We start from the raw sequence: 13,287 nt of genomic DNA on the forward strand, positions 1-13,287 counted from the left end.
ACTCTCAAGCTCCTTGTAACTAAGCCATTTCCATTTGCAGAATAAACCAACTTAATTACATCCTGAGGCTCTATGTAATGTTCTTTCACTTTTCTCTATACTACAGTATGCATTCATTTTTAGACATACAAATCAATAAGGTTGGAAAAGATAACCTTGACAAAGAAAGGGAGCAAATTCACAGTATCACAGTACATTAGGGGTTGGAAGGGACCTCCAGAGATCATCGAGTCCAACCCCTCAGCCAAAGCAGGATCACCTAGGGTAGTCCACACAGGAATGCATCCAGGTGGGCCCTGAAAGTCTCCAGAGAAGGAGACTTCACAACCTCTCTGGGCAGCCTGTTCCAGTGCTCTGTCACCCTCACTGTAAGAAGCCTCATGTTGAGGCAAAACTTTCTCTATTCAAACTTGAACCTGTTGTTCCTTGTCTTATTATTCCACAACACCAAAAAGAGCTTGGCCCCATCCACTTGACACCCACCCTTCAGATATTGATGCACATTGATGAAATCCCCTCTCAGTCTCCTCTTCTCATGACTAAACAGCCCCAGGGCTCTCAGTCTCTCTTCATAGGGGAGATGCTCAAGTCCCCTAATCATCCTCGTGGCTCTCCATCAGATTCTCTCCAGCAGGTCCCTGTCTCTCTTGAACCGGGAAGCTCAAAACTGGATGCAGTATTCCAGGTGTAGTCTCACCAGGAGAGGGATTAGGGGTGGAAGAACCTCCCTAAACCTGCTGGACAAATTTCTCTTGAATTTTAACACTTCTTGTCAGTGTTACATGTCTTTCAGGGCTTGTGCTCCAAACCCCTCACCAGCTTTGTTGCCCTTCTCTGGACACAATCCAGCAACTCAACATCTTTCCTGAGCTGAGGGGCACAGAACTGGACACAGGACTCAAGGTGTGGCCTAATCAGTGCTGAGTACAGGGGCACAATGACTTCCCTGCTCCTGCTGGCCACATTATTCCTGATCCAGGCCAGGATGCCATTGGCCTTCTTGACCACCTGGGCACACTGCTGGCTCATGTTCAGCCTACTATCAACCAGTACCCCCCCGGTCCCTTTCTGCCTGGCCACTCTCCAGCCACTCTGTCCCCAGCCTGTAGCACTGCATGGGGTTGCTGTGGCCAATGTGTAGAACCCAGCACTTAGATGTGTTAAATCTCATGCTGTTGATCTCCTCATTAATCATATTTCCATGTTGCAAAACCTGCACAAGGGTGGAACTGGATGAAAGGCAGCACAAATATTCTTAATGCTAAAAACACTGTTTTGCTTGTGTTCTGTTGCTACCTAGAACTTGTGAGAATCAATGAGTCAGGGCTTAGAAAACTTTATAAAGGAAGTGAGTAGTAGATGAAGGTAAAGCAGGTATGTGGTAGATGGTAGAGTACAAGGAAGATTTTGCTGAAGACCAGTGAAAATGAGAACGGAGAACCTCCCCTTTCTCACGTTATTGTGTGCAGCATTATCTTGTGCTTTTCCTGAAGCTACAAGGCAGAGAAAAGAAGGTGACTTGCAGCTCATCCAGGTGAGAAAGGCAGACCTCTGAGGAGATCTTTAGGCAACTGTTGAGCATTCATTGCAGTCTCTGGGGCTAGGATACACAGACAAGGAGGCAGTTCTGCAAATTGCAGCAGAATGAATAACGAGTTTGTCTATTTTCCAAAACAGAGGGGGGTGCATTCTGTACCATGATGACAAAGGCTTCTTTAATCTTTATTCTTGGTGTGTTTTGGTGTTGGTGTGTTTTGTTTTGTTGTTGTTATTGGTGTGTGTGTGTGTTTTGTTTTGTTTTAGAACAAATATAAGTAATTATGCATTCGCTTATGTGCTGATTCTACCAGCAATGGAACTCCTGAGTCAGTATATGCTTGATTTGACATTCAGGTGGATATGTGGTAATTTATGTGACTTCTGGTGTTACAACTCATGACTCTTCATAAAATAAGGATATTATTTTGTCTGAATTATTACTGTAAAGAGGGATTATTACTGAATTATTACTGTGGGAAGAGGGATGCTCCTGAGAGGCAGAGGGAGCAGAGGGATTGTTTAGTCTAGAGAAGACCACACTCAGGGTAGACCTTATTGCTGTCTACAACTACCTGAAGGGGGGTTGCGTCCAGGAGGGGGTTGGTCTCTTCTCCCAGGCAACCAGCACCAGAACAAGAGGACACAGTCTCAAGCTGCACCAGGGGAAGTTAAGGCTCAAGGTGAGGAGAAAGTTCTTCACTGAGAGAGTCATTAGCCATTGGAATGGGCTGCCAAGGGAGGTGGTGGAGTCACCATCCCTGGAGGTGTTCAAGAGGGGATTGGACATGGCACTTGGTGCCATGGTTTAGTCAAGAGGTCTGTGGTGATGGGTTTGACTTGGCGATCTTTGAGGTCTCTTCCAGCCTTGGTGATTCTGTGATTCTGTGTGATAAAGGGCTCTGAGCATCCCTATAGCACAGGGTAAATGAATGGTATATTACTCTAAAAGACTTCTCTAAAGGACTCTGAGCATCCCTAAAGCACAGGGTAAATGGATGGTCCATTACCAGAAAATCATCACTCTAACAGACAAATGCAAATGTTGAATGTTCTGAGCAAAGCCTTTGACACTGTCCCACACCACATCCTGGTCTCCAAACTGGTGACACATGGGTTTGATTGGTGGACCACTAGATGGATAAGGAACTGGCTTGATGGCCGCACCCAAAGAGTGGCTGTCAATGGCTCCATGTCCCAGTGGAGGCCAGTGACAAGTGGAGTCCCTCAGGGATCAGTCCTGGGACCTGTCTTATTCAACATCTTTGTGGGGGACATGGACAGTGGCATTGAGTGCACCCTCAGCAAGTTTGCTGATGACACCAAGCTGTGTGGTGCAGCAGACACGCTGGAGGGAAGGGAGGCCATCCAGAGGGACCTTGACAGGCTGGAGAGGTGGGCACAGGCCAACCTCATGAAGTTCAATAAGAGCAAGTGCAGGGTCCTGCATCTGGGTCGAGGCAATCCCAGGCACAAATACAGGCTGGGCAGTGACTGGCTGGAGGATAGCCCTGAGGAGAGAGACTTGGGGGTGCTGGTGGACAAAAAGCTCAACATGAGCTCTCAGTGTGCACTTGCAGCCCGCAAAGCCAATCAGATCCTGGGCTGCATCAGGAGAAGTGTGGCTAGCAGGTCGAGGGAGGTGATCCTCCCCCTCTACTCAGCCCTGGTGAGACCCCACCTGGAGTACTGTGTCCAGTTCTGGAGCCCCTATTACAAGAGGGATGTGGAGGTGCTGGAACGTGTCCAGAGAAGGGCCACGAGGATGATCAGAGGGCTGGAGCACCTCTCCTATGAGGACAGACTGAAGGAGTTGGGGCTGTTCAGTCTGCAGAAGAGAAGGCTCCGAGGTGACCTAATTGTCGCCTTCCAGTATCTGAAGGGGGCCTACAGGAAGGCTGGGGAAGGACTTCTCAGGATATCAGGTAGTGATAGGACTAGGGGGAATGGAATGAAGCTGGAGGTGGGGAGATTCAGGCTGGATGTGAGGAGGAGGTTCTTCACCATGAGAGTGGTGAAACCCTGGAATGGGTTGTCCAGGGAGGTGGTCGAGGCCCCATCCCTGGGGGTGTTTAAGAGCAGGCTGGATGAGGCTCTGTCCAGCCTGATCTAGTGTGGGGTGTCCCTGCCCATGGCAGGGGGGTTGGAACTAGATGATCCTTGTGGTCCCTTCCAACCCTGAATGAAACTATGAAACTATGAAACTATGAATGTATTCTGAGTGAACTGCAAAACATTTATAGCAATAATACAATGCAAAAAGCTATCATCAAGGGGAAAAAAATAGCATGCAAGCTTTAAGAAACTCTATTACCCATGCTTCCATGGAACAGAAAGAAAAGAAGCAAAGGTACATGTCTGAAGTTGTGCTAGTATAATTTTTACTGAGCTTCAGAAGGAAACAGCACTGACTCTCCTAAAATGCCTTTTCTTTTCTTTTCATTAGAAGTACCTGGAAAATTACTATGGTTTTAAGAAAGATGGGGAATCTTTCACTTGGAAAGGTAATAGTCCAATAACACAAAAAATAAAAGAAATGCAGGAATTCTTTGGGCTGGAGGTGACAGGGAAACTGGATTCTGGAACTTTGGACCTGGTAGAGAAGCGTCGCTGTGGATTCCCTGACGTAGCTGGGTTCTCCACCTTTGCAGGAGAGCCTAAGTGGGCAAAACAAGTTCTGACATACAGGTAACTGCAGTGGCATCCTTAATGCAAAGCCTGTCTGTTACACAGCATAAGCTGTAAGAAAGCAGTTGATTTTCTGCCTTATATTTTAAAGGATATTAAACTACACACCAGACCTGCATCCAGCGGATGTCAACGCAGCGATCAAAAATGCATTCAGTGTCTGGAGCAGTGTAACCCCTCTGACATTCATCAAGAGGGACAGAGGTGATGCAGACATAATGATCTCCTTTGCAGCCAGAGGTAAATTCTGTGCAGCCATTATGAGTTATTGCTAAGTTATTGCCCACGTGGAGCAGACAGCCTGATATGCTAGTGATTTCTTCTCATAGACAGTACCATAAACTGCCAAAATTCAGTGCTCAGTTAAACAAGCAGGCAGGAAAACACAGCTCATGCTTAAGGTCTTATGGCTGTAATTCTTGACAATCTCCTGGGGAGGGCAGAGAGGCAGATAAAGAGAAGGAGTGAGAAAATGAATGCAATGAGCTGTCTGTAGTTTACTGGATTTATACCTAGCATATGATGCCTAATGTGTGCACAGACCACAAGAGGCTTAGGGCTTGTTGGATATACCCCAAATCAGAGCAGTATGTAGTGGGTAGCTCTAGTTAGACTCTAGGGATTAGGTATGTGCCTTGTGTAAGCTAAATAAGTTGGTCTTGTATTTCTGGAGTTGCCCTTAGGGTGGGCTTAGCTCTTTTAATTGACAGTCTGTGCACTGAACTCTTCTAGTCAGCTCCTCTGTTCACACTCAGACATCCACTCATCTGGACTGTGCAGAGTGTTCAGGCACCTCACATAAGCTCTATGCCCCTAAATCTTACTCTGTAAACTACACTCAAGGGCTTACAGTCTTTCCAAGGATCTTGCTTCTGCCATTCAGCATTTAAATTGCCAGCCAGGTTCAGATGTCTGCTGACACAGAGGTTTTGAACCTTTTACCTTATGAACAAAGAAGGAAATACATTTCAAAATAAACCATGTCTTACCCTTCCCTTGAGGCAGCAGTATGAAAATGTCCACCTATTTTGTGAGGAAGCCAAGATTTCACTCCTGATGCAGCAGTTCAAATTTTCCTAAGTTTTCCCTGTGAAAAAGAGAGCTTTTGGCAAGTCTGGGTGGAAGGGGGATTTGTGAGTTTACAAAATCAGCAGAACACAGAGCTCTGTGAATGTCTGAGAACACTTTTCTCCATAAGCCTCAGCCAGCTGTGTATGGGACTTACCTCTCAGGTCACAATGACTTCATCCCCTTTGATGGCCCAGGAGGATCTGTTGCTCATGCCTATGCACCTGGCAAGGACTTTGGTGGAGATGCTCACTTTGATGAGGACGAAGCCTGGTCCAAAACCACAGAAGGTAGGAAATTGAGTTCTTCAAGCCCTTCCTGAAGCAATGTGTACATGACATTAAGGGTACAGTGTCTGTCTCCCCTCTTCCTTAAGGAGTGCTTAAAAATGGGGTTGATTTGTGGGATCATTGGGTAGATGGTTTCCATAGCTATAAAAATCCTCTTAACCCTCTGGTTTAAAAAGTTAAGACCCCAGCTGAACTTCTTCCATGGACTGGATGGAGATTTATATGGGAAGTTATTGAAGGACCTGGAAGTACCCTTCTCCCCACCCCTTTAACCTGCTTGTCTCTTCCAGTACAGCTACATCACCAGCACTAGCCCAGGGTCCTTCTTCCACACTGGCTTCTGCAGCTGACTGTTTCCTTGTACTCTACTGTAATGATTTCTTTATTTTTCCTTATGAGCAGAATTTCATCTCCAGCTGAATTTCCTTAACCAGGTTCACTGGCTCGGGCAAGCAGTTCTGAAATCTCTGATCTGCCTTACGACCTTCATGTTTTCAAGACCAACTAAAAGTCACTGCTCTCCTATGATGCCTTTTGTTTATCATTTCCAGGTACAAACCTCTTCTATGTTGCTGCCCATGAGTTTGGTCATTCATTGGGACTTTTCCATTCCAAAGACCCCAATGCTCTGATGTACCCGGTGTACAGGAAATTTGACTCTTCAGTATTCCCTCTTCATCAGGATGATATTAAAGGCATTCAGTACCTCTATGGTAATTCACACTTTTTTAATTAACTAGTGCTTATAATTTGAAAGTCTTTTGTTTTTCTGTACAGGAGATACCTGAATGAGTTCTCCTTTTAATTTCTTTCATTAACTCCTTCTTTTAGGACCATCTCATAGCACTCACAATGACCAAATAGAATCTACTGAGATAAAAGACCCCAGTGAGTCAAAAGATCCTGTACTGCCAAACACCTGTGGCCCCAATTTAACCTTTGATGCTGTTACCACTTTCCGTGGAGAAATCATGTTCTTTAAAGACAAGTAGGTCAGCTCTCTACCATTTTTAAATTGTGCTGGGCAGCATGGAAAAATAACTTTCCTCAGCATATCAACTGCTCTAGGCAGGAAGGTTGGAGAGGGAATCGGGGTAAGAGATGGGATGCAAAAGCAGAGGAGTGGTGGAGAAATGGAAAGAGGTCAGTATAAACAGGAAGATCACTTTCGAAACACAGCGTACTGTGAGCAGGGTGGGGGAAAAGATGGCTTGTCTGAAAACGTTCTGTTTTCACTTTAGGCTGTGAGCAAGTCCCGTGCTTGGCACCCCAGAGAGTTCAGCTTCAGTAAAAGATGCCACCAGCTCTGAGACAGCACTTTCATTGCTGCCTTTGTTTTGTGAGAGCTGAGGGTTTTACCAGTCCTGACACAATACTTACTTAAAGACCCCCGTGTAGTGGTGGCTTAGTATAATAATAAAAGGAAAGGGTATTGATTGAGTGCTAAACTCAGACAAGCTGCCTTGCTTCAGGGCATGACATCCCAAAATCTTGAGAAGGGATAAAAGAGCTGATTCCTCCTCTTTTGTCGTGGAGGGGCTGTGTTTTCCCCCCTGCCACCACTCCCCTAAATCAACATTAGAGTTTTGACCTCAGAGTTTGGAGTCCACAGAGTCAGTAAATTGTTGTTTCGCTGAAGGTCCTCATGTGCACTCACCATTTCTCTAAGCTGGTGTTGGCAGCCCCGGGATGGGGTTTCATTCCCCAAATCTTACCCCATAGCAGCCCTGTGAGCCAGGGCTTTCTGCGTAAGGGAAAATAACAACTGTTTTGACAAAAACAGCTAATCAGACCTATTTTAAATGTCTGCCTCAAGACGAGAGGAACCCCACCATGGAAACAACTTTCTTTCCGTTGACAGTACGGGGAGCTTAGGGTGACTAACTCCGGGTACACGTCTGGGTTTAGCCCCGGTTGCCATGATGTGGTTTCATGCATTTGTGTGTGTGAATGCTTCATTTGTTCGAGAACCTCTTCTCTATTTACGTAAGGCATTTTTGGCGCAAGCATCCTGCAGTCAGAACAGCTGAGTTTGATTTAATCTCTGCCTTCTGGCCACGGCTGCCACCTGGTGTTGATGCTGCATATGAAATTCCTGAGAAAGATGAAACACTCATTTTTAAAGGTAAAAATGTTGTCCTTTTGGTGTGGTTTGCTGTTTGTTTGTGGGGATTTTTGTTGTTGCTGTTGTTTTGTTTTCTACGTTGTCTTTTCAAGTAACCTGAAGAGTTTGTGCCAGGTTTAAAATATACTTAAGTTCTTTCTGCAAGATTCCATGACACAAAATAAACTGATAAATTCTGTTAGAGGGTAGGAGATCTCTGTAGAGGGACCCTGACAGGTTGGTCAGATGGGCAGAGTCCAACAGCATGAGATTTAACACATCTAAGTGCCAGGTTCTACACATTGGCCACAACAACCCCATGCAGTGCTACAGGCTGGGGACAGAGTGGTTGGAGAGTGGCCAGGCAGAGAGGGACCAGGGGGTACTGGTTGATAGTAGGCTGAACATGAGCCAGCAGTGTGCCCAGGTGGCCAAGAAGGCCAATGGCGTCCTGGCCTGCATCAGGAATAGTGCGGCCAGTGGGAGCAGGGAAGTATCACAGTATCACAGTATAACTAAGGTTGGAAGAGACCTCGAGGATCATCGAGTCCAACCTATTCTGCCCCTATCTTACAGAGAAATTTCATTGTCTGTGTCATTATTTTTCCTTTTCCCTGGAAAATTATCCATTTAATTTAAAAATTAAAACATGTTTCTTCCCAGCTTCTGGAAAACTACCATCATTCTGAGAGAAGCCTGATATTTCAGTTTTCATAAAACATGGTGCAAAGAACCATTCTTGTGACTTTTGTACTCTAGTCTGCCCAGGGAGGTGGTGGAGTCACCATCCCTGGAGGTGCTCAAGAGAGGATTGGATGTGGCACTTGGTGCCATGGTCTAGTCATGAGGTCTGTGGTGACAGGTTGGACTCGATGATCTTTGAGGTCTCTTCCAACCTTAGTGATACTGTGATACTACTGTGATACTATGTGGAATGCTTTCAAGCAGCTGGTATCATCTCTGCATTTTTTCCATTAAAAGATTAGCTTTCCTGAAAACAATTGTGTCATTCCCAGAATAAAGTACTGATAACACATTTTCACCAACTTTTCTTCATAGGGAATGAGTTCTGGGTTGTGAGAGGAGATACCATGCTTCCTGGGTACCCCCAAAAACTCTACACTCTGGGCTTTTTGAAGGATGTTACCAAAATTGATGCTGCTGTTTATGACAGAAATGAAGGTAAAACATATTACTTCGTAGAGGACAAATTTTGGAGGTAAGATTTCCTGTGTTGCTTTCCTAAATAGCAGCAAATATCATCACATGATCGATATCCTCTCATGGTTTAGGATACATTAGTCACATGGGTTTGGTCATCTCTTTCACTGCCACAGCTTGTTAGGGAAAAAATATTTGAAAGAGAGGTGAAAGAGTGATTTGAGCTTTCCTTTTAATTGATTTAATTATTGATTTAATAGCTTCAATTATTTAATCACTGGTTTAATTGAATTAATTATTTAAGTTCTCTTATTTGTTTATTCGTATGTTTGTTTACATTTAACTACCTTGGGGGAGGAAGGGGGAGGAACAGGCAACAAACATAACCCCCACCATCCTGCATCTCCATGAATCATCTCAGAAAATCAGTCAGAACCTCACTATTCATAGCAAAAACCTTTCTTTGGGGGAAGGGATATCCACCCTTTTCCCAGTTACCCACAGACAGTTTCATAAAGTTCCTGCTAAATGCCATGTAAGGCAAAGAATTATCTGCTGAGCATGGTTGTTATTTCCTCTTTGCAATCAGGTTTGTGTCACAGGAAACATATTTCCAATAACTGAAGGAGGTGCTCCCTATAACAAAAGTAGTAGCTAACCTGAGCTTCCATAGATGAATGGCACAATTTCTCTCCTGTCTGCCACCACCACAGCCAAGTCATTGTACAGGCAGAGATCATCCTGCAGGTATATAATTTGTAGGTTAAACAGAACATCAGGCTTCTACGTTTCCAGATGGCCAAGAAGGTCAATGGCATCCTGACCTGGATCAGGAACAGTGTGGCCAGCAGGAGTAGGGAGGTCATTCTGCCCCTGGACTCAGCACTGCTTAGGCCACACCTTGAGTCCTGTGTCCAGTTCTGGGCCCCTCAGTTTAGGAAAGATGCTGAGTTGCTGGAATGTGTCCAGAGAAGGGCAACAAAGCTGGGGAGGAGCCTGGAGCACAGCCCTATGAGGAGAGGCTGAGGGAGCTGGGGTTGCTTAGCCTGGATGGAGAAGAGGAGGCTTAGGGGAGAACTTATTGCTCTCTACAACTACCTGAAAGGAGGTTGTATCCAGGTGGGGGTTGGTCTCTTATCCCAGGCAAGCAGCACCAGAACAAGAGGACACAGTCTCAAGCTGTGCCAGGGGAGGTTTAGGCTGGATGTTAGGAAGAAGTTCTTCATAGAAAGAGTGATTGCCCATTGGAATGGGCTGCCCAGGGAGGTGGTGGAGTCACCATCACTGGAAGTGTTCTAAAAGAGACTGGATGGGGCGCTTGGTGCCATGGTTTATTTGATTAGATAGTGTTGGGTGATAGGTTAGACTCGATGATCTCAAAGGTCTTTTCCAACCTGGTTAATTCTATTCTATTCTATTCTATTCTATTCTATTCTATTCTATTCTATTCTATTCTGTTCTGTTCTGTTCTGTTCTGTTCTGTTCTATTCTACATTGTAGTGCATACTCTCACAGCAGTTTGTCTGATTTTTAAGTCTCTTACTGAGCAAAGAAGAAAAAAATGCTTTCAGAAGCAAAATGCTTTCAGAAGCCTTCTTACTCCATCAGTGATAGACAAACTACACTTCACTATAAAATGCAACAGCCTGCTATTAATAACTTAGGTAAAATAACTTATAATAAATCAGAACTTATGGGAAAAAAAATCAGATTTGTCCTAATTAAGATTTCTTACAGGTACAAGAAATCAATCATTTTATCATCTTACAGATCTAACTTACATTTGAGATATATTACCTGGCTCTCCTTTAGGTATAGTCCTTTAGAAATGAATACTTAGCAGATTTGCAATGATGGTTAGAGTATTAGGTATTATTACATGTGTCTTGAGCTGATGGAAACAGAAGCAATTCCTTCTGCTAATAAATTAATAATGATTTATGGCACATGGTATCTGTCTCAGCGCTACATAAATGATTCTGCATGAGGTGAGCAGAATTAATTGTGAGTTGTTTGCAGTTCTCACTGACACCAGGTCGCTTGTCATTTCTCTCAGTTACGACAAAAGAAGTCAGTCTATGCACAGGAAGCCCAAACTGATAAGAGATGTATTTCCTGGGATTAATGGGAAAATCGATGCTGTTTTTCAACATGAAAGTGAGTAGCCAGTCTTGATAAAGTCTGCTTGAAATTCTGAGGGTCACAGAGCTGACAGTGCTTGCACAGAGAGAGGCTCCTCTAAGTGCTGCTCGTAGTCCTCAGGATGACCAACAAGACCCTGAGCTAGCCATGTCATACTCACGTCTCACTTTTCCCCCTTGAAGTGTAGCAATGATAGGCCAGTTCTTAAGGACAGGCTGACCTTATGGCTGTCTACAACTACCTGAAGGGAGGTTGTAGCCAGGAGGGGGGTGGTCTCTTCACCCAGGCAACCAACACCAGAACAAGAGGACACAGTCTCAAGATGCACCAGGGGAAGTTTAGGGCTCGAGGTGAGGAGAAAGTTCTTCACAGAAAGAGTTGTTAGCCATTGGAATGTGCTGCCCAGGGAGGTGGTGGAGTCACCATCCCTGAAGGTGTTCAAAAAGGGATTGGATGTGGCACTTGAAGCCATGGTTTAGTAGTCATGAGGTGTTGGGTGACAGGTTGGACTTGATGATCTTTGAGGTCTTTCCCAACCTTACTGATTCTATGATTGTATGATTTAGGTGTTCATGCTGATGTTCACCTCACACCATGAAGAGCACCAGTCAAGACAGTGATAACTTAAAAACATAAGGTCTACTACTTGCTGTGAGCAAGGCTATCACAACCTGGCTCTCTGACATAAAATGGCACTGCTGTGAGAAAAATTGGCACTAGCTTCTCCTGAGTGATGGAGAATATTACTTAGACAGGGAGATGCTGGAACATACTCAAGGCTATGTCCACACTGCCTAATGGCACAGTTGCCCAGTTGCTTCCTAGCCACTCATCTCATCATCCAAACCCATGTATGTTAATTGCTTCCCAGAAAATCTATCATTTACTTCCAAAATGAGCCTTACATGTGGTGCTGGGGATCCTTAACTGCAGCTGTCACTCCTGAAGAGCAGTGTGGACACAGCTGCCCCAAGCTGTAGCTCTACTTCACTGCACAGGATCTGGCAGCATCCCAGCAAGCTTGTCCCTGCTCGCATCTTGTCCTGCTCTGTGCCACACTTCAAGCTGTGCAATACCTACCCACAGGTGGCTACAAATGCACCCTTCTAGGGGGTTTCAACACAGCTGTTGCATAACAGCAGATGTTTTAAATTTCAGAAGCACACAGGATACATTGTTGTAAGGTCACCATGGGATTCATTAGGTATATTATGCAGTGTGTGCATGGCTGCTTTCCTATGCAAGGTGTCCCCACACTACCATGTACCATTTTACAGGGGTTACAACTGGAAGCAGATGCTGTGGGCAGTGTAAGTGCACCCAAAGATTTTCTGAGCTTTTCCTGGATGTTGCTGAAGCATACTAATTATTACACCTGCAATGTCATAATTCATCTGGGTGTTTCTTGTTTTCCTAGATCTCCTTTATTTCTTCATTGGAAAAAGGCAATTTGAGTTTGACCCTGAGAAGAAGAGAGTTACACGCCTCCTGAAGACCAACTCCTGGTTTCCATGCTAAGAAAATGATATCTCTGATGGTGTTGGAAAGAGTGTAGTATTCCTACACTGGGAACACTTTTTCTTTTGTAAATCTATGGAATGCATAGGTGATTCAGCCTTAGTTCAACCAACCTCAGCACCTGCACAATCAGTGTTTCTGCAAATAACAGAGCTGGCAGTGTGCCCAGGTGGCCAAGAAGGCCAATGGCATCCTGGCCTGGATCAAGAACAATGCGGCCAGCAGGAGCAGGGAGGTCATTCTGCCCCTGTACTCAGCACTGGTTAGGCCACACCTTGAGGACTGCTGGAACGTGTCCAGAGAAGGGCAGCAAAGCTGGGGAGGGGTTTGGAGCACAAGCCCTATGAGGAAAGGCTGAGGGAGCTGGGGTTACTTAGCCTAGAGAAGAGGAGGCTCAGAGGAGACCTTATTGCTCTTTACAACTACACGAAGGGAGGTTGTAGCCAGGTAGGGGTTGGTCTCTTCTCCCAGGCAACCAGCACCAGGACAAGAGGACACAGTCTCAAGCTGCACCAGGGGAGGTTTAGGCTGGATGTTAGGAAGAAGTTCTTCACAGACAGAGTGATTGGCCATTGGAATGTGCTGCCCAGGGAGGTGGTGGAGTCACCATCACTGGAGGTGTTTAGGAAGAGGCTGGATGGGGTGCTTGGTGCCATGGTTTAGTTGATTAGGTAGTGTTGGATGATAGGTTGGACTTGATCTCAAAGTTCTTTTCCAACCTGGCCTATTCTATTCTAGTCTGTCTAGTCTAGTCTTTAACATACTGTCATGTATATATGT

At 45.1% G+C, this 13,287-nt stretch overlaps 1 protein-coding gene across 1 annotated transcript; it reads left to right on the forward strand.

Moving 5' to 3' along the window:
* The first annotated feature begins 1,426 nt into the window (after window positions 1–1,426).
* Window positions 1,427–12,507, forward strand: LOC137443318 (stromelysin-1-like). The gene is made up of 10 exons (XM_068142937.1): window positions 1,427–1,534; window positions 3,983–4,224; window positions 4,316–4,464; window positions 5,457–5,582; window positions 6,134–6,295; window positions 6,414–6,570; window positions 7,574–7,707; window positions 8,746–8,905; window positions 10,904–11,004; window positions 12,407–12,507. The coding sequence occupies exons 1-10, from the start codon at window positions 1,427–1,429 to the stop codon at window positions 12,505–12,507; spliced, it is 1,440 nt and encodes a 479-aa protein (XP_067999038.1).
* Window positions 12,508–13,287: the final 780 nt, after the last annotated feature.

This window comes from Melanerpes formicivorus, unplaced genomic scaffold, assembly GCF_026170545.1.
Source record: "Melanerpes formicivorus ecotype bairdi unplaced genomic scaffold, bMelFor1.0.p_v2 SCAF_1, whole genome shotgun sequence".
NCBI lineage: Eukaryota > Metazoa > Chordata > Aves > Piciformes > Picidae > Melanerpes > Melanerpes formicivorus.